The sequence below is a fragment of the Corythoichthys intestinalis genome, chromosome 8 (assembly GCF_030265065.1).
Source record: "Corythoichthys intestinalis isolate RoL2023-P3 chromosome 8, ASM3026506v1, whole genome shotgun sequence".
Lineage (NCBI taxonomy): Eukaryota > Metazoa > Chordata > Actinopteri > Syngnathiformes > Syngnathidae > Corythoichthys > Corythoichthys intestinalis.
In genome coordinates, this window is record NC_080402.1 from 22122321 (window position 1) to 22143996 (window position 21676).

Consider the following 21676-nt stretch of genomic DNA (forward strand, 5'->3'; position numbering starts at 1 on the left):
ATCGTCTTTTTTTTTTTAATCCGACTGGCCGATATGAAAAAAAATCAATTCAAAACTGGGTTATTTCGGCTCGGACACAGCCCCACCTCTCTCCTGCACTAGTATTCATACAGTCCTCTGATTGGTTAAATGGTAATGATAAGTGAAGGTACACTTGTATTGCGCCTTTCCACCTTTTTAAAGCCTTCAAAGCGCTTCACACTATATCCTCATATACCTACTGGTGACGTGGCACCAGGAGCAACGTGGGAGTTTTGTGTCTTGCTCAAGACGATGACATCAGGGCTTTTTTCTGTGGAAAAAAAATTCAGAGAGCTAGTTATTTAACCTTCAAAAAAGTTCCAGGCAGACATTGTCCAAGATGGCACCGCCCATATTTTGCTCAGGAAACTTGTCTATATAACAGATGTTTCTGAGTCTAGGAAATTCAGGCACTTCTGGAGCTATTCCATTTGTGTGATTTAATAAACATGCTTTAGGCATTTCAATGAAGCCCAGAGTTTGCATTATTCAATTTTTACATTATTATTGCATATGAATATCGCCTCCAAAAATCGGTTACCGGCCCCTCTAACTATTAATAGTCTGCATCGATCCTGAAAAACCCATATTGGTCGAATACCTCTAACTTAAAATGTCTCTACATACAGAATTTTCAAGTTAGGACATACCTCAATGGGAAAATATCGCCTCTTGTTACCAAAGAAATATCAGGATACAGAAGGCAAAAATACAGTATGGGCTGCTACTCGCCGTTTCCAGAGTTTACAGAGCTTCACATACTTTTACCTGTTCTGCCATTGGCTATTGCCTAGCATTTTCCTGGTATCCAACTGGTTAAGAGTGACCGCTACTGTATGTGTATGTGTGTATCCCAGCATCCTCCTTATTTGCCCCTCATGTTTCAACAGCTTTACGTGAGTGTATTAACTTTTACTCTTTTTTTTTTTAAACATTATGCACAACACTGTTTGTTGTGAAATAATTGTAATTCTAATTGTAGCATGTTTGTTATGTTTTGATTGATTTTTTTGCTTTAAAAAAGATGCATCTGAATTTGCGGGGGTGGGCGTGCAACAGATTAGGGCATTTACATGGAAAACGCGTCTCACCTAATGGAATTTTATTTAAGAAACTACTTCCAGAACCAATTAATCGAGTAAGTAGAGGTTCTGTATATAGGCTAATGTATATGTATATACCAGTAATTATTTATGCATTTAACAATATTTTTATTATAAATTTAAAGGACTAAAATGTTAATAAAACTGAATTGAGCGAATAAAAAAGTAATGCACTGGATAGTCAAGAGTAACACTAAAGTTTTTTTTTTTTTTTTTTTTTTTAAAATCTTTTCATTGTATTTTACTGCACTCCTTCATTCGCCTTCACAATCAAAATGAATTTGACGTCTATCACAGTCAATGGCAGCAAATGAGTTAAATGAATTTCCAGTGTTTTTTTAAATAATGCGTGCCCAAGGGTAAAAAAAAAAAAAAAAAATTGCCCTTTTCCCGTCAGCCATTTTTTTTTTGTTAAAAATTGGATAACCGCGTCACGTGACGATGTTGCCATGACAGCGATTAGCTTTGCATAGGCCGCTAAAGTTGAATTCGTTCTCGTACGTTGTATGTCGACGCTGACACTTTGAACGTCTTTTTATCATTTAGTAATGGTAAGTACACTTTATTGTCGCACTCAACGAGTGCTGACGTAGATTAGCCTTCGCAAGCTAACGACCTAGCTGTCGTTCAGTTGCTTGTGTGTCAATAATGGTGTGTGCGTGTTTAGTCGCCCAAAAGTCAAAATGTCTCGAGGAGGAAGAAGGCCGTCAAAGCGAAAGCGTCGGGAGAAGCTGTGGACATTTTTTCCACTGACGAAATGTCCAAAGAACAGGTAGCTCACAGTTAAGATGACATTAGCCTCGATATCTAGCTGAATCGGCGGCCAAACTTTGCTCTTTTCTCTCTTTAGGGCCGTTTAAATACATTATGGCGTCCGCCAAAAAGTTTACAATAATTATTAATGCCTTATCATTTTTGAAATATGTATGTGAAGGAGTAGTGCTAAAATTTTTCAATAACCAGCGTGTTTGCGTTCGGATAGCTGGAGGAACACATCATTCGCCTGCGGGAGGAGCTTGAACGCGAGCGAGAGGAGAAGAGTTTCTTTCAACTGGAACGGGATCAGATCCAAAGCTTTTGGAAAGTCAGCGAGCGCCACCTGGAGGAGACCCAAGCGCAACTCAGGAACAGAAACAGGGAGAAGGACGAGGCCGACCGGAGGCACAGCGTGGAGATCAATGTGAGCTATTTTTTACTAGGGCTGTCAAACGATTAACATTTTTAATGGAGTTAATCACAGTTTAAAAAATAATCGTAATTCATCGCAATTCAAACCATCTATAAAATATGCCATATTTTTCTGTAAATTATTGTCGGAATGGAAAGACACAAGACAGATATAAACATTTTACTGTACATAAGTACTGTATTTGTTTATTATAACAATAAATCAACAAGATGACATTAACATTCTGTTGAAGCGATCCATGGATAGAAAGACTTGTAGTTCTTAAAAGATAAATATTAGTACAAGTTATAGAAATTTTATATTAAAACCCCTCTTAATGTTTTCGTTTTAAAATTTGTAAAATTTTCAATCAAAAAATAAACTAGTAGCTCGCCACTGTTGATGTCAATAATTACACAATGCTCATGGAGCTAAAACCCATAAAATCAGTCACATCCAAGCACCAGCAGAGGGTGACAAAACAAAAAACACAAGTAACAAGTGGACATGACACTGTCCTGTCATTTTAATGTTTGAGCGGAGCATGTGCGTTAATTGCGTCATATTTTTAACGTAATTTAAAAAATTAATAACCGCCCGTTAACGCGATCATTTTGACAGCCCTAATTTTTACTCTTATTTTTAATTTCCCCTTGGTCTCCCCTTCCGCAAATAGAATTAACAATGTTAATTTTTTTCAAAATGTTGATAGCTTTTAGTTTTAGTACCTCCCAATATCATAGTTTTCTGACCAATTCAAAACTTTTCATCTGGGGGTGTGCCGATCATCGATTTTTGAAAAGCCTCACCTGTTGATCTCCATTTTTGCTGCTACGTATATTTTTCATTAACATCAGCATGTACCATTACCAAGGGCATAGGTTTGCATAGAGATGGTAGGGGCAGAACACTACCAACTTTTCAAGATGCTCAAATTGTCCCCACCAACTTTTAAGCAACCTTATTTGCATTATATAACAAGTCCAGATATATAGGTCATTTAGATTGTCTTCACATATGTTGCAAGGACAGAATTGACCCTGCCATTATTAAGTAAATTATTTTCATTATGTTCAGACTTACACTGACCCCTTTTCACTTGAATGTGCCAGTCCATTTTTCCCCCTCAAATGCACGTTTGATTGGCTGATGACTTGACCCCCCCTTCCCTCACACACACATGTAACCACAGCCCCGACACAAACATCACATAGCGCCTCCTTCGCCCCTTCAAAGACTAGGAATATTAGTTTTTTTCCCGCCAGTAGCAGCCACTCTATGTAAAAAGACATCAGCGTTGTGGAGGTGGGGAACACACCACTAATTTTGCTCCTGAAAGTCTTAAGACAAATGTTTATTTTTGGCATATCTGGATAGTTAAGAGATTATTAACAGGTTTGTATTGTGTCTTTTATGTTCAAATATTGCAATTGAAATTTGCTTATAGAATCCAGACATTTATTCTGGAAGTTTTCAAAATGTTTCTTTAGTAGTTTTTGAAAACAAAGGTTTGAATAAAACGGTGTATCACCCGAACCAATAATTATGCACTGCAAAAACAGACCTCCTTAAAACTAATTCCCTGGTTTACTGTGTAAATCTACTAGAAATAAGTGAAATGATCTGCTAGTCTTTAACACTCAAAACAAGACTAGATTTAAGAAAAATTATCAGATTAGGACGTTATAAATTTTCAGTTGGAAAGTTGGTATAAGTCAATAAATTTATTTTGCATTGATCATTTAGCCTATCAATTAGATTCATATTCGTGAGAAATGTAGCTCCGACCCCCGTTCACCCAATCTGTTTGGTCTTAATGTCCTGTTCCCAGCAAAAAGTGTACATATAGGCTATGCTGTTATATCGTCCGTACCATAAATACTGAGTATAAATATAATATATATATATATATATATATATATATAATATATATATATATAAATACTACGCCCTTGACCATTAATATTTAAACTGTTGTTTTTTTATTGTAAAATGTTGAATATTACACAGGTAACATAACTGACTTCACTTACGAAGGAAGCAGTTGCCAAACAATTACCAACAGTGACTATATGGAGCACCAACACAAACATCACACCTTGCCGCATAAACATGGTAAAGAGTGGCATACGTTATAATAATAAACATGTTGGGGTTGCAAATGTATGAAAACAGCCAATAAGTTTGTTTATACAGTGTGCTTATTTAATGACCACGAATGTGGCCGACTATCCGCAATCGTTGATTAAGATCAGTTATAATTGTAGTAATCGACAAATCGCCGGTCCTCCAAGTTTAATTAACTTGGTCCACCTTTAATTTCAACTTCAGACTACAATAGTCTATATTTTAAAAAAGACAAAGTAAGAAAGGACAACTTCAAAACAATTTAAAATACAAATATATAGACAAATGAGGCACCATCAGCGCTGAGCCATCCGCGCAGTGGGCCGGCCGCTCCCGTGATCGGATGGCGCCGTTTCCTGCACACCAAGTGCTGTCGGCACTGCTGCGAAAACAAAAGCATTGATCATATGTTTGGAATCACATGATCATTTAAGATGGCAACCTCAAAGTATTAAGAGCACAGGTGCAGTGCGCGGTTAGCTCCTGTTTCCCACGCATGAAGCACCATTGGCGACTGAGTGCCGAAATTATCAAACATCTGTAACACTTTGCGTCATCTGTGCTAAAATTACCCCCGCACAATAGGCGTGGATGGTGAAATAGAGAGCATGGACACTGCTTGCCGGGCTTTAGATTTGTATGATGATTAAAAGTAAAATGTACATGCCGATTCCAAAGTGTCAGCTTTCTTAACCCTGGCATGTCAAGCTTTTTCTCCACAGCTTACCTATTTACTGTGTTGCTATTACTTGCACACAACTAGCAATATTCTTAAGTCCTATACGCAGTCAAGTACTGGTTGCTCAGTGGAAGTTTTTGTTTTGATGTGTAACCGGTGACAAACATTGCAGGCTTTCATATCTTATGGGTTATGTCAGTAGTTGATTTAAAAAAAAAAAAAAAAATCTAATAAGCACTTTTAGAATAAACACTATTATACGTATTTTTTTAAGTTTATAGTTCAAAAACCTGACGTGATATGAAAATTGTCAATAATATCCCCCATCCTTCGCATGTGTTCTTCAATATGAAGCACTGCAGAGTTTGTGAATAAATGGAAGCAATAAAGCACCTGTCAAATTTACTCCAAATGTAAACATTGTCTGTACGTCACACGATACCAATGTTTGTCACAGTCAGTGACTTTTCCAGTTAATGCTTTAGTTATCAGTTGTCCACATGATGGCGCCACAAACGCAGAATTTGCACATCTTCACTTTGGGCGCAATTTTCAAGAACACTCGTTTAAATGTGCGTGTGGATGATGGGCCAAACTGTGGAAAAAGTTTTTGCCAAATACCCTGCTACGTGTGGACATGGCCTTAGTTAAAAACTTATCAGTCCTAACTCTACAAAAATTGTATTCCCCAGTGAAATACTTTGTCAGGTCAAAACCAATTCACCATAAATCTCCACAAATGTCAACAATTTTATCATTAAAAAACCTTGTACCATCAACAGTACCAACAATAATTTACTAGTAAAGTTTAATTGCACACTAATAGGCTAAATTTGGCACTTGTGGAAAAAAAGTTACAAGTCACAACAGTTCTGGCTTGTCCTAGTTTGCTGCACAGCCTTATTTGTGATGACACAGAGCGTACGAGCTCGTACAAAGACCTTGAGAAGATGCATATGAAAAAGTTAATCCCTCATCAACAGTGATTCTTATGTGTTGCAGGTGTACAAGCAGAAGTTGAAGCATGTCCTGTCAGAGCAGCACGCAGCTGTAGTGGACAAGAAGATAGACAGTAGCTCGGCAGCCTGGCTCACACGTAGACACCACACGGACGCTGAGCTGCGTCTGCGGAGACACAGCCAAAATGTGCAGGCTGACGCCCGTGAGAAGAAGCTCAACAGTCATAAGTCAATCCAGGAGCTCAAACTGGTACCTTCCAGACTTAAAAACCTCCGTGGCAGGCTTAAACACATTGGAATGTCTAATTCATTTGAAACGGGACTGGGAGTGATCACTTCCAGTTCCCCTACTTCAGATGGATTGGATGTCAATCCCATCAATGGCAGACAATAATGTTTGTCAAAAGGTTTGACAAATCACGTGTGTTCTTGCCCACAGAAGCATCAAGTAGAGCTGATGGAGCTCCGCAACAACTATGACAAGAGAATCTCAGGTCAGTCTGACTAACTCACTAAAAAGTGGACTTTGGTGTAAACGTGGTGGTTAATAGGAAAGAATGGAACAGTAGTAGTCAATATAGTAAAATGGCTGTAAAATTTGATATTGTTGGATAAGAATGATGTTTTTGAATAAAACTATGGATGTAGTTTTAACGACAATCTTGCGGATGTTGATTTTTGTCAAGCAGAGGTAGAGGCCAAGTACAGTGAGAAGATGGAGCAGATGCGGCGGGCCGAGAGCGAGAAGACAGCGGCGGCCATTTCATCGTTGGAGAAAAAGATGAACGAGCACTTGAAATTGTTGACGGAAGAGCAGCACAAAAAATTTCGAGCGGCTGAAGAATTCTTCACCGCAACGCAGAGCAAACTTGGCGATGACACAAGAAGACTTAAGGTCACGAACTATACAATTTAAATTAATTGTTGACAATAAGCACTTATACGCTAGTACAGGTTGAAGGCTGTGACGAAGAGCGAGCATCCCCTCTACTGGCAAACTCCTAACATACAGGCAACAATAAGTCAGTAATTAATAAACACTGATACAAGAATAAGGAAAAATAGATTATGTAAAAATGATACTGTACAATCCCACAACAACAATAGACTCGACTTGACGGGCCTTCAGCTTGTAAGAATAAAAAGTAACATTCATGTGGAAGTGAAGATTTAATGGCCGTGTGCAGGAGGAGGCATCTGAAGCAAGGAAGCACCATGCACGGGTCAACGGTCGCCTTGAGGAAGCAGAACAGCACAACAGACGCCTGGCTGTTTCCCTACAGGAGTCCGAGCGGAATCTTCCAGACCTCCAACGCCAGCTAGAAGAACACAGGCGGGCGCGTTCCGAACAAATGGTACTGACGGCTCACACCATTCTTTTTGTCGTTTTTTATAAGTTTTTAATGTTCTGCATTTTGGTGGGTACGTCTTCCAGGACAGCGCCGCACGGGTCAAAAAACTGGAGGAGCAACTGGAGGATGTTCTCTTCGAACGAGACGTGCTCATCACCAACTTTGCACAGGTGACACCCGTCAATCATGGTCAAACAGTGATGCATAGACTTCATAATGATATTGACGGGACACGGGGCGGATTAATAGGGGGCCTGCATTGTTGGCATGGCCATCAAAGCTGACCGAGTGGAATCACAGACAAAGAGCTTTTTTCGTTGAAAATTCTTGTGAATAAATGCTTAAATCCCTGAATTCTTTTTAGATATGGACGTAAAACAGTCTCGATTCTTGGTTAAAAGCAAAAACAAATGTGCAATTAGCATTTATTTTACATAAATATGTCGAAGTACGATGCTCGTCTGTTAATCAATGTGGCGGTAGCCTTACAACAAAGAGCTTTTCACGTTGAAAATTCTTGTGAATAAATGTTTAAATCCCCGAATTCTTTATTGATATGAACGTAAAACAGTCTCAATTCTTTGTTAAAAGAGTAAAAAAACGGGCAGTGTCCATTTATTTTAAGTGAATATGTCGAAGAATGATGCTAGTCTGTTAGACAATGTGGCGGCAGCCTTACAAAAAAAGATTTTTACAGTGCAAATTGTGAAAAAAACGAAAAATACCTTGAATTACCTTAAATCCTCGAACAAATCACTCCTGAGACAATCCATCCTGTTTGTATGCGGTACAGCTTTCGTACTTTTTCAACCTAAATCTGGCGTTTGATCGTTGCATGTGTCACTGCGACCGAATGCAAATAACTGAAGTGGATTGTGGGACGGCCCCTTACTTGAAGGTGTGGTGCAGTGAAGGTGGAATCTGACCCATCAATATCATTAAGAAGTCTATGAGTGATGCCACTTAGGTCACACAGGTGTCACAGTTGTGTTTTGACCCGCTCCGCTTACCACAGGTTGAGGAGGAGCGTGATGCGCTGCTGAGCAAGCAGATGGAGGTTCTGCTGGATGTACAGCAGAGGAGCAATCTGAAGGAAATTATGCTAGACCGCAAGATGGCGCAACTGAGTCAATCCATGGACAGGAAAGAGGCTGGGCTCCTTGCCGTTACCGCCGACCTACAACCGCATCAAGACAACGTGGCCGCCGACAGGCTACGGGTATGGATATGGGCCTCATGGCATTGATGATGTCATCACCAATTGTCATGACTTTACTTCCTGGTTGTAGGACACACTGGAGTCCAAGAAAGACACCATCAGGAGGCTGCAGGAGGAACTGGACCAACAATGTCAGGTCAGATGATCGCCTCTGTGTGTGTGTGAAAAATCAAAGGACGCAAGGGCCAATTTGAAATCCTTCCACTTTAGTTTGTAAAAAAGAGGATTGGAATTAGGTAAAATAAAGATCAGGTTTTTAAAATGTATTTCTTCTGAAGTGGCAAGTCATTGGCTGCCATTGACAGCGATAGATGCACAATTCCATCGCTGTCAGCCCCCCAATGAAATTGGATTGGACATTTATCGCGGTGAAACGATCACTCAATGCTAAACTTCCCAGATGAAACTGGTTTGACCACTCAATGGCAGTGAATGAGTTCAGGAATATAAGCAACAACAAGAAAATACTGAAATTCTACACTTTCCTACATTGATTTCAACATGTCAGGTTTTGAACCCTGAGCTAAATTAAAGGCACCATTTAAGTGAGTAGCTCCATCTAATGTTAAAGCTGAGAAGTGCAACAGAATGTAGACAGAACTCAAGCTTCTTGTGCTGATGATATTCAATATTTTCATCATTTGCTGCGGGTCAATTCAAACTAGGCAGTGGGCCGCAGTTCCTGATGTAAACAGTGTCAACTAGAGGTGGGAATCTTTGGGCACCTAACGATTCGATTATAAATCGATTATTGATGCACGCAGGCTAAACCAAACTACTATTTTAGTATCAAGTTAACAGTTAAAAACAGTAAATTAAATACTCAAGTCCCCATTCTGTATCAGCAGCTTTAAACTACATTCCATTAATTTAATGTTGTGAATCAACCGTTAAAATTGTTAAAAATTGCTCCCGTTATTCCATAATTTCCCTTCTGTCTATTTTCGACATGTGAAAGTTATGAAACTGTTTCATCATTTAAAGATAGATTGAAGTCAAGATTTTGCCGATTTAGGGTTATTTTAGATGAATTAGGTTCGCCACAACAGCCTTTTATAGAAGTCTACTGCTTTAAGATGGCGCCTGTTTACTACCGCGGCAAAGTGTCATTTCACATGTAGTTCTTGGTACATGTTCTAACGCGGCCGTCTGTCATTTCACATCTAGTTCTAGATATATGTGATATCTACCATAGCCGTATGTTTGTAGAAACTAGCAACTTGGTGCTGTTTGTAGCAACTAACGGCCACAGTCAGGTATTATTATTATTATTTTTTTTAAATCTAGCGGCATGAGTTGAACATGACATTTACTCTAGGTCCGTTCCTCATTGATTCTCGAAGACTGCGCTGTTTTATTTCCGCTTTACCTGGTATAATTCAATAATCGGAATTTGGATGTGTGTGAATCGTTCTCGAATCTTCCACGGCCGAATCGCGAATAATCTAAGAATCGGAAATTTCGCACGCCTCTAGTGTCAACCATGTTTTAGTAATTTATGGTAACTAGTATACATTTAGCACTTGAGTGGCGCTTTGCTTAAGCATAGTCAGCGGACACGCCAACAGAGTCAGACCTGATGGCTGGCCTTACTTTTCCCCATTTTGAAACCTTATTAAAGATAGTTAGCAATTTTTATTAGTTCAAATTTGGCAAGCTTTTTAACGTTTTTTTTCTTTAATCCAAGCTTTTTTTTAATGTTGACTTCCCCTGACGTGTCTCATTAGTGCATTCGTTATGTGAATGTTTTTTGTTTGACAAAGTCACTGTACAAGTATTGTCTGTTTGACGCAGTTAGCTGACATTTTCCTTTGGCCCTTCCCTCAGGAGTACACCACCTTGGTGGAGACATGCCGTAATGGTCTACATGAGCTCAGCGTCCCATCCTATGATTTTCCACTCCCAGACGCAAAGCTAGTCCTCAAAACACAATGTCCACCAGCTGCGCTCACACACTGGTAGAAATTTCCAGCTACTGTATGGGACATGAAGATAAGTCGCGATCAGAAAAGGTGATTGCTTTGTAATCACCTACTGTAACTTTTATAGCAGAGCAAGAACATTATTTCTTTGAAAACGCGGTGCACGTTTCAAAGAGGAACAATATGTAACCCTTTAATGCAAAAATTATACCTTTTTATCACCTTACAGGCAAAGGCACTTATTTAACTGTGCTGACATTGACGGCGCTCGACGTCCAAACCATTTTAGTCTATTTCATGCATCCAGTTTAAATGATCTCTCTCCATCAAGTGCATCCAATGAATACTGTGGGGGAAAAAACCCTTCTTTAGTGTTACTTGGGGCAGTTGTCTTGTTTTTAGTCATTTTCAGAAGTTTAGCTTTTATTTACAATGTATTTATTTGTAAATTCATTTATTATTAAAAAAATATAACAAAATACAATGATTCACATTTAAAAATACATATATTACACAGGGTGTCCACAAAGTCTGGGTACATAGGAATTTTACTCATTTATTCGCCTGCAATTTAGACCTATTCAATCAAGTTCACCTTCCTGAAAGGCTTAAATAGCTCCCTGTTTTTCCACTTATCTGTATTACAATTTTGTCAACCAGATGCCCTGTGGTGTTCCATGTCAACAGAAGTTAAAAAGCCACATTAGCAAAAACGCTTATTTGCTGTGGACGAAATTAAAATAAATAAAATATACACTTTATAAATAATTTTATACAGACAGTTGGGCCCAGGTTGGAGCGAAGATAAAATCTGGTCATGTCAATGCTAAATTCAGCTGCTGACCCCAAAAAAGGCAACACATTGGCTTCTATAAAAACAACACTTTTACTGAATGTCCATGCTCTTATTGCTTAACAGTGAACTCAACTACAGATCACCCTCAACCAACTTAGGTTGGGGAAGTAATGATCAAATGGTCCACTTTGAGAAAGATTATTGTTAAGAGGTCACCATTAATGTGACCAACCATGAAATCTTTATAAGAGGGGAAATAAAAATTATGGTTAAAATGCACTCCTGTCTCATCATACATGACCTTTGAGCGCATGCTTTTCTGCTACACTATAATTCAGAGCAATTGCACAGCCTGTACACTTAGGCGTTGTTCAGACTAGTCGCCAAAACCTGATTTTTAGCCCATCCAGTTTGAAACTAGATGCCACTTTTGTAGTCTAAACAATCACAAGGCACAGAAATGTGATTTTTTCGAGACTGATTGAAACCTCTGGGAGATAGTTTCATATCTGATAAGGACATCATACTTCAAAATCTGAGCGGCCCAGATGGGCAGAGAGCATTGAAGGACATCATACTTCTCAACCTGAACAGCCCAGATGGGCAGAGAGCATTGAAGGGCAGAGGGGTTAAAAACAAAAGTGGGACAGAGCGAAACAATTGCCCCTTTTTTATCAATTATTAAATGGTGTTCTTGATGACAAGCCTAGCGTTCGTCCACTGTTAATGCTCGACAGCGCTGCACCTCACGAAGACTGCGAAGAGGGGCATATAAATAATGGTAATGCAGGTAATTAATGTCAATGTTTGCTAGCTAGGTAAACTGCCGTATACTGGCCTAGATAGGGTAGAGTAACGTCAGTTCTCTACCTTGTAGATAATTTCTCGCATATTGCATGTGTGTTACCACTCTTGAAAATGCATTACGTTAAACACGACACCGCTGGATGACTCCTTCGCTGCCATAGCAACATGTCAGCTGGGTCAATAATGTGACACAGTCTGTACAAGCCCAATTCCAAATTTGGACACTTGCTAAAAAAAATATGAACAGCCAGCCCTTAAAATATGAACAGCCAGCCCTTAAAATTGATTTGAGGACGAAACGAATTGGAATCTTATCTGAACGCAGCTTTAAAGCAATAGACAACATTTCAGGGCTCTCTAAGGCCATGTTTGACATAGCAGGGTATTTGGCAACAATAACTTTTTCTACAGTTTGGCCCATCATCCACATTCACATTTAAACAAGGGTTCTTAAGAACTCCATCTAAAGTGAAGATGTGTGAATTCTGCATTTGTGGCACCATAATGTGAACACTGATAACCAAAGATTTACTTGTGGAAATGTCATTGACTGCGACAAACTTTGTCCACATGTCACACATGAGACCAATGTTTACATTTGGCGTAAATTAGGTGCTCTCTTGCAGTGCTTCATATTAAACATATGCAAAGGATAGCGGTACTGTGGACAGTTATTTTTCAAGCATTGCTATGAATGTACTTAAAAATGAATGTGGTTGGCTGTGGAAGCTCTTTTTTATTTTTTTATTTTATTTTTGAGCAAACGTGCTGGTATGGACGTAATTATTTTTTCCACCCATATTATGGCAGGGTCCTTGGTTTTAAAACCCCCTGCTAGGTGTTGACATGGCCAAAATCTGGTCTTCCAGGGTATCTATCCAGCCTTTTTTACGTCTTCCTCATCCAACACACCTGACTCAAGTCATCAGGATTGTTATCAGGTTTCTGCAGACCTTGCTGACGAGCTGATCATTTAATTGAGGCATTTTAGAGGAAGGAGACATGGAAAACAGGCTAAAGCTAGACAGGCGCCCTCGAAGACTGGAATTGGTGAGACCTGACCTAGTATAAATTAGCATGTGAAAGAAGGTTGCACAGAGTCTGTTTGCAGATGGCACATTTCTTAGACCGATGATAATTGAGAGAAAAAATATGATACTGAATGATAATGAAAATAAGAGGTTTTGCATTTTTTACTTTACTTTTGTTCAACATTGAACATTTTTCCCAACCTTAAAGGAATGTGAGTATTTTATTAGAAATAAGGCATAAATTTCTAAAAGTAATATATATTGCCAAGAAAAGTAACTGACCCAAAGACTGGTTCTGAGCTTCTTTGTACTGTGGCTTCCAACTTTGAGGGTTCCTGTCGTGAAGCTGACAAAAAACAACTTTATCAGTGGCAATTTAAATACTCACTAGAACACAGAAGGGAAAAGCAAACTGTTTGGTTACTTACCTCTGCCACAAATTGGAGGATTTTTGCCTTGGAGACTTCCAGTTTAGCACGTGGCCCCCAGAGGAAGTTGTGTTCCAGTGGGTCTGTGTGAGGCACACGCACATATTCCAGGTACCTGACGATAAATGAAAAATTGAAGGGCTCACGTGGCTCTAAATTTTTGGTATTGAGTTGCCAACCCTAAGTTTGCAGTAGCAACACTAATTAGAGATAAGTGTGTGGAGCGTGTGCACGTGAAGAAATGATGACTTCACTTCAGTACGAGCACACTCCTAAAGTTTCTGTTTGGTGTGGTATAAACCAGAATCTATGGTCTTAGAGAAACTGGCTCTGAGCACACCAGTGCTTAAAACTAAATATATGCAATGGATTTTGCATTATGAACACTATTCCAAATTTTTGGGTAACAAATAATTTCATTGGCATTAGTCATTTTTTGAAAACCGAATTGGTGGATAAATTTTCCACACATTATGTACTACTGACCAAGTCCTATACCCTGTCAAGTACTGGTTGCTAATAAGGAGTTTGTCTTGACTTGCACCCCTTGCCTTTGAACCCCAATAATGAACTGAGGCAGTGACTAATAACAATTATCCAAATAAAATAACAAACCAAAAGACTCAATCATATTCACCATGAAACAAACAAAACGGGCACATTACACTCTGGCACAGTCAAAAACGGTTTTGACCCCTAACTACCAACACCTGTGTCTTGATTAGCTGTAATTTTAAGCCTGCCGGGCTGACTCCAGGTCAGTGGAAAAATACGACTTACAGCCCTTAGTGGCGGCAGAAGTGAGTAGAGTAGCCAACTTTTACTCAAGTAATAGCGTTACTTAAATAATATTTCTGAAGTAAAAGTAGTCTTTGAAAAATGTACTCAATTATAAGTAAAAAAGTATTTGGTGAAAACAATACTAATGAGTAACATTATGACTAACTGATTAATATTTTCGATTTTTTAATTTTTTTATTTTTTTAACAATGGTATTTTTTTTCTCAAGTTATTTATATGAACTGTTGTTAGGACACTGTGCAATAACTAATTACATAACCACATTAAGCCATAGGGGGGGAAAAAATCATTGAATTCTGCCAAGGGTTGGAACAGAAATGAAGCATTATTCGTCCAAAGAGCATGAGTGCTGTCTAGTGGAGAAAATAGTTCCTAGTTTGAAAAGTGAATAGTCCCTTAATAGTGACTATTATGCAGGGGAGAAAGTGGTTAGAATTTCATGTCGGAACTCCCTGACAACTTAAAAGAAGGTCGCCACCAGAATTTTTGTTGTCCTTTTTTTTTTTTTGGGGGGGGGGGGGGGGGTGTCAAACCTCCTTAAACCACTAAAATGCAGATAAAACTGCTTTTACCACAGTTATTCATATAACACAAACAAAAAATGCTTTTCATTCAAAATTGTATTTTTTCAATGATTTGCAAAATAAGTTAAATAAAATAAAAATAAATAAATAAAAACAGCAGTAACCCCAACCTCCATCCCCTATTCCCCCACATTTCTTAAATGCAAATCTTCAATTTTAACTACTTAAGAACATTGGATGTACATTAAAACTGAAGCTAATGTAAAAGTTTACTTTTCGTTTTTTTAAGTGTTCTGTCCTCACTATAGTGTATTTTTGAACTTGAAGCTTTTACTGCTTCACTTTTGACGAATCGTAAAGCTACAACACACACACTCTTGTTCAAAATGACACACATATTAACAATAAACATTTTACGCTAAACAATTGGTGATCAAACGTTCCTCCAGTACAATCAATATATAAATTTAGTAAATCAAATCAGCCCAATCTGCATAATAAAGTCCGCTATAGCTTAGATGCTACGAATGCTAACGTATTCACACGTCTCTCATAGCAAATCGCTAAAAATAACCAAACAAATAGTATCTCCAAACCTAACCACAAATGCCAACACCAACATACATCAACTGAAGCTTACAGCCTCATGTGGGCCGAACCAGGGCGTAGCTGTCCCTTAGCTATGTCAGACACATCTTGCTTCTCAGTCATAAAAGGCACGAGTTCAGACACACCCACGCTGCCACCAGAGGGCATCATTTGACAAAATACAACAAACCACCACACATATGGTTTTGACAGTTGCGTCATTTTTTCGTGATCTAAGCACTGTATGCCGGAACGATTTTCCGGCTCGAAAACTCATGCCGGTATGGAGTTCTGTCTCGTTCCGGCCCACTTTCACCCCTGCTATTATGAAGTTAAAAGGATCATATCTACGTTTTAGAAATTGAAATCCGCGCTTTTGAGTCATGTTGAGGGCAAAAACTTCATATTTTTTGCCCAGGTTCTCAGAGGAGGACCTGGAGATGTGACTTGGTCCTCATTGAGCTTGAGAGCCTACCCGCCTGATGCGATAAAATTATGACAAGCTTTAGTTAGAGCCAAATACCTTTAATTAATTATATTAACAATTAATGCCTGATTAACATCAACTGGCACAACAAAATTGCCATTACTTTGAAGTGAAATGTAAAGAAATAAACAGAAAAGCAGTACTAATTCAAAATAAAGGGCATTATGCGGCTCCCACATTAACTCCAAGCCTTTGTAAAAGTGGGATGTCCTCCTCCTCATAAGAGCTCATCGAACGTGCATGTTTAGCTTTGTGAAATGCGAGCAAAAACACGTTTGTCAGTGCATGGTGCTGCTCTTCATTAACTTTATTCCGCCACTTGTCCATAGGCCGAGGGGGTGCTGCCTGACATCGATAGTTTGCTTAATTGCCACATGCTGTTTTTTTCGTGCTTTTCAAAGTTTGGATGGCTGAAATTCTTTGACCCTACATAAAATGCGCTGCTCTTATCAGCGACATTGGGATTCTCACGGCAAATTTTGTACCACATATCCGTGCGAGCATCATTTGCTTCTAGCCATGGTACCTCCTGCAGCCACTTTTCAGCAAAAGTCCTTTATTCGGTAGCTCCGGTGACGTCTCTGTCGTCTGTCTGTCCTTTGATGGGGGTGGGGGAACACGGAAATAATTACTCAGTGGGGCCTGCCTCCGACATTTTGAGAAGTGTATGGAAGCCTTTGAGGGCCAGCGCGTTTGTATACGTCCAGTACGCATGCGCGCATGCGGACCACTTATGTGCACCCCTGTATATACATACATATATATATGCATATATATATATATTTTTTTTTTTTTCCCGGTGCTTTAAAGACGCCATGTGATTGAACAGGCTAGCATGATCATAGAACGGCAAGCTTGCGTCAGATTGGTATAATTCAGTCATGTGATTATTATTTCGCGTATCATTGGTGAAATTGGTAGAGCTAGTCTTGGCATCGCTGACAAAAATAAAAATAAAATACATAATAGATGAATAAATAAAGACAAAAAATGTAACGACTCTTGTGTAACCCAAAGTAGCGGCGTAAGAGTCATGTTTTTTCTTCACAAATATACTCAAGTAAAACTAAACAGTATGGCTTCGTAAAAGTTCTCTTTGAAGTACATTTTTCTCAAAGTTGCTCAAGTAAATGTAACAGAGTACACGTAACGCGTTACTACCCACCTTTGATGGCCAGGAGTAAATTTACATATAATAACACAAACCAAGAATATGGCTCATACATATTAAAACAAATGTCAAATTACGACATTCCTCAGCGCATCACAATCTGCTTCTTTTTCTCATTGCAAGCACAATTATTACCGTTGGCGTACAAACTCATCGATGACCATCTTCTTGATGTCGCCAAATTCCTTATGTTCTGTCCTGCAATTACAGTTTGTGTCATCACTGAGAGAAAAATGCAGAATCACTGGGGTAGTAAGCTATGAAAGGCTTACATGGAGTTCAAGTAGAGTTTCTCCAGCACATTCCATATCAGCACTGAGGGAACAAACAAGATGACCGATTCATTCATGTTTTAGGGAGAAACCGCGGCGAAATAAAGGCTCAATTAGCATGGCGGCTCACATTCTTTGACCACTCCCTGTTTCATGAAGATGACACTCAGGATGACAAAAAGTACTCCTGTCTTCGGGTTGGCTTTGCTGTGTTGACCGGGATAGATGGATGAGATGCCCGGAAGGGTTTCGGAAAGAAAAGGCGTGCGTATAATACCCACCCCAAAGTCGGGCATTCAACATCCTCCTCCAGTTTTTTGAGGAGGATGTACATTTGATTCTTTGGGTCAATATTAACCAATGTAAGCCCAAAAACCTGAACAGAGTGAAACAAAAGGGAGTGAGAAAACATTCTGTTAGGGAAATTATACAACATGTTAACTCATTTTGTTTTGCTTACGTTGTTCCGATTTTATGTTTCCTTATGGTAATAGTAAATGGTGTTATGCTTGTATAGCGCTTTTCCACCTTTCAAGGCTCTCAAAGTGCTTTACACTACATCGCCATCCACCTACTGGTTATGCAGCACTAGGATCAACGTGGGATTCAGGATCTTGCTCAAGGATACTTAGACGAGTTCATCAGGGTGGAGAATCGAACCCACAACCTCTGGGTTGGGGGACAACTACTCTACCACTAAGCCACACCACCCCCATGAAACATGAATGTCTCATAAAACTGTTCCAAATTCCAATGATCTTTGTATGTGGCACAGTTCTTGTACTTTTTAACTGACTGTGTGACCACTCTGTGATTAGACAGTGGCTGGAAGTCTGAGTTGATGAATCAATGATTATATCAATCACGGACTGAGGGTAGCTCAGTCTTCTGTAAACATGTATGAGTGAGTCTTTTGTAGACCATCCCAATAACAAGTGAATGTATTGTATGTTAATATGCTCCGGCACCTTGTGAAATAAAAGTAGCGCCAGTGTTCAGAGCAAAGCCGAGCATTTTGAGCTGAACATTTGCTGCCAGTTTCTCTCTAGAAAGACCCCATTGACCAACCTCCCTGTCTGCATTTCTTGCCAATGTTAGTTAAGATGAAACTAACACATTCACAGATAATTATTCTATGGAAAAACAAAAGGTCAGTAACAAAACAAAACATATCAATAAAAGCTAGACATAAATTGAGTTAGTGACCTTATTTGCTGGATGATAATGACATAAGCATTCAGTAATGCCCATGATAGTGTCATGTCATAATTATGACTGTCTTATGACAGTGTTATGACACCGCTGTCAAATAAAGTGTTACATATTAACCCAAACAAATCAACAAATAAGATGCACTGAATTATAGGCCGTAGGAAAAGAGTAGCTGCTTATAGTCCGAAAATTACAGTACTGTCAGAAGCTGGTGGATGGTTACTCAAAAAGTTTGACCCAGATCATGCAGCTCAAAGGAAATGCTACTCCATACTAAGAAAATGTATGTTATGTAAACATTTGACCTCGAAGAAAATATAAAATTGTTTAAGAAACAATTGAAATCTGCCTGACTTCGGTGGAAGTATGGTGGCATTTAACAAAATTCAATACATTTGGTAATCCTGACTGACTTTAAAACAGGAGACGTTTCGTCTGATTTTCGATCTGAGCATCTGTATTTAGTCCCACCAATAGTTGTCAATTGAGTTCACAGAAGAAACAAACCTGTTCAAAAGTATGTGCAACTCTCTTCATAATCGCAGGGTAGCCATTTCTGTATTCTTTTATCACGTGTTTCACCAGGTCTGAAACCAAAACAGCCTGGTCAAAATACGACCACGACATTTAGGATGAATTTGATCCCTTTCTCAATAGTTCGTCAAACGGGGATTTCTTAACCTCTTCCCCAGAAATCCAACTGTAACATTTCACGTGCCAGCTTAGTTTACCTGCTCGTCGAATAGGTATCTTTTTCTGATCCTTCATCAGAATGTACTGCACCACCTCGTCCGACTAGGGCCAAAGATGAACAGTTAGTGTGAATTGTAGCATTTCCTTTGTCTGCTGTTTGTGCGTTTTCTACCTTTTGCTCAATCTGTTTGCCTGAGAGCTCAGGCAACGTGCTTGGCTGGGTGAATGTTAGCTCTTCTTCATTTCCCACAGAACCCGACATGCCCGCCAGTCTCTGTGAAAGAAAAAGTAATAAAGGCGTAAGAAAAGAAAGATTTGTTCCTCTCCATGAGGGTGAGTACAGTCAAGAAGACACTATTGGTATATGAAATTTTACTTTGTAATTTGAAAGTTAACTGCTAGGGATTATTAAGATTCAAGGCCTACAACGCAACAAACTAAGATGTACAGGAAAATCATAAAAACAAACAAAAACATTTATTTTTACACAAATTTTTTAGAAGATCAGAATCGGGTTGAAAAAAAAAAATCAAGATTTTTTTAAATGCTCCAAATATTGTCAAAAGAATTTTAAAAAGTGTACGTTTTGTAATAAAATATTAAATTAATACATTGTCTAGGTATATGTAGATGCTAAAAATCAGGTGACTCGAACTCAATGCAAAACTATGTGATCAGGACAACTCTATTAACTGCATGTCTCATGTCAAGTTACATACTTTCCTCTGTGATGACATCTGGGTGTTTGCCAATCTCTTTTTCTGCGACATGGCGACACTCTGGCTGGACGAAAAGGTACTTGAAACCGAAGGATGTAGAGTCGAACAGAACCTTAGAGGAGAGCAGCCTTGCTGCTAACTGAACCAGCTAACGTTAGCCTGCGTGTGCTCTCTGCCCGTCTAAACTTAAAACATGAACGATGTTTAATCCATATACTACAATTTAAAATAAAAATTTAAAAAAAGACAACAATTACACTATTCTTCCTTTAGCATTAAAAGAACGTTAGCAAATGGCTACACTGTGATTTTGCATCACGCAAAGTACGCCCGCGTGCAAATATGATTGGTTGTCGGACTCATCGATATCACATATATAAAAGTAGATGTGAAACGCTTGTAGTGAGCCAATGGGGACAAGCGAATTCACTTGTCAGCCATGTTACGTCGGGGTCGTTTGCTATACATAATTAGAATAATTGGGGGGCTTGTACTTTGAAACAGCTACAAATTTAAAAGGGCTTGGTTTTTCATAAACGTCAGATATGCAGTAAATTAACTGCATGACAAAAATACTTGAAATATATTTTTAAAATCCATCCTGAATTATGTCCACCCAAATAAGGTTTGTTATAAACAAAACCGTTTGTAAATCTGTCAATAATTCGACGAGTTAAGAGTATCTAAGTGGAGATAACTACTTGCATTTGGTCCATTACAATAAATTCCGACATAGAAGTCCCCCGGCGACTAACTGCTTACATTTGGTCCACTACAATAAAGTCCGCCATCGAACAAGTCCACCGATGCAAGATGGCTCCTAGTCACATACGCCGCAGTAGACATCTAGCATCAAGTGTTCATATTTGCGGTATAGCTAGCACTGCTACAATATGATTGGCTGCGGGAACTCAGTACACCACGCACTATTTTTCGACCTACTTTCCAGACGTTATATAGTTATTGTGGAGGTAAACCTACTTAAGTTGAGAAAATAACAACTTTAGTCCGCTGACGCAAGATGGCCGCCAGTCACTTACGCCGCGTGTAGACATCTATCACTAAGTATGTTATCTTTATGGTAGAGTCCGGCCCCCTGACATTTTTTTTTCTCAATAGTGTTATTTATTTCCTGGCCTTTTTGTGTGAAGAACTCAGAGAAGGTTATTTGGTTATTATCTATTAAATTAATAGTGTTATTATTTATTTATTTATTATTATTATATTATTTTTTTAATTTTATTTACGTTTGTTCCGTGAAGAATCCAGAAAGGGTTATTTGATTGTGGCTTTCTGAAAAACAATATTTTTTTACATTTAGGCACTCCTGCAATCGTCACACTTTTTCTGTAACAAACTGACCCCGGCCCCTCATCAGAGAAAGGAAAAGTTATGTGGCTCTCACAGGAAAAAGTTTGGGACTCCTGCTGTAGAGGATAAATAATTGAGCCAAACAAAGAAAAAAAAAAGAAAGAAAAAACGTTTAAAAGGGTAAATATATGAAAATGAAAATCTTGACCACTCCTTGATGTCTGCGATTTCTGCATCGCGATCCTTGTTATATTACCATGTTTCACCCATAAAATTTCCCAAAAAT

General features: G+C 38.8%; 2 protein-coding genes and 1 non-coding gene across 6 annotated transcripts; 1 reads left to right on the forward strand and 2 right to left on the reverse strand.

The window, feature by feature from the left end:
- Positions 1 to 1477: 1477 nt before the first annotated feature.
- Positions 1478 to 18449, forward strand: gas8 (growth arrest-specific 8). Of its 3 annotated transcripts, none has more exons than XM_057843627.1 (11): positions 1478 to 1675; positions 1792 to 1896; positions 2107 to 2304; positions 6101 to 6307; positions 6497 to 6551; positions 6747 to 6952; positions 7245 to 7412; positions 7493 to 7579; positions 8425 to 8628; positions 8699 to 8764; positions 17973 to 18449. In XM_057843627.1, exons 1-11 carry the CDS (start codon positions 1673 to 1675, stop codon positions 18045 to 18047), a joined length of 1374 nt encoding a protein of 457 aa, XP_057699610.1. In that variant the 5' UTR covers positions 1478 to 1672; the 3' UTR covers positions 18048 to 18449. The 3 variants fall into 3 exon arrangements, with proteins under 3 accessions (XP_057699610.1, XP_057699609.1, XP_057699611.1); XM_057843626.1 differs by lacking the exon at positions 17973 to 18449 and adding an exon at positions 10456 to 14892; XM_057843628.1 differs by lacking the exons at positions 1792 to 1896; positions 17973 to 18449 and adding an exon at positions 10456 to 14892.
- Positions 4250 to 20428, reverse strand: ndnl2 (necdin-like 2). Of its 2 annotated transcripts, none has more exons than XM_057843633.1 (11): positions 20080 to 20428; positions 19533 to 19634; positions 19399 to 19462; positions 19175 to 19254; positions 17737 to 17831; positions 17586 to 17662; positions 17456 to 17498; positions 17319 to 17381; positions 13613 to 13727; positions 13467 to 13530; positions 4250 to 4798 (listed from the first exon to the last, which is right to left on the reverse strand). In XM_057843633.1, exons 1-11 carry the CDS (start codon positions 20128 to 20130, stop codon positions 4716 to 4718), a joined length of 837 nt encoding a protein of 278 aa, XP_057699616.1. In that variant the 5' UTR covers positions 20131 to 20428; the 3' UTR covers positions 4250 to 4715. The 2 variants fall into 2 exon arrangements, with proteins under 2 accessions (XP_057699616.1, XP_057699614.1); XM_057843631.1 differs by having other exon boundaries at positions 4251 to 4801.
- On the reverse strand, positions 13825 to 13955 carry LOC130921137 (small nucleolar RNA SNORA11). The gene has a single exon (XR_009064298.1). It is a non-coding gene; the product is annotated as a small nucleolar RNA SNORA11 (small nucleolar RNA).
- Positions 20429 to 21676: the final 1248 nt, after the last annotated feature.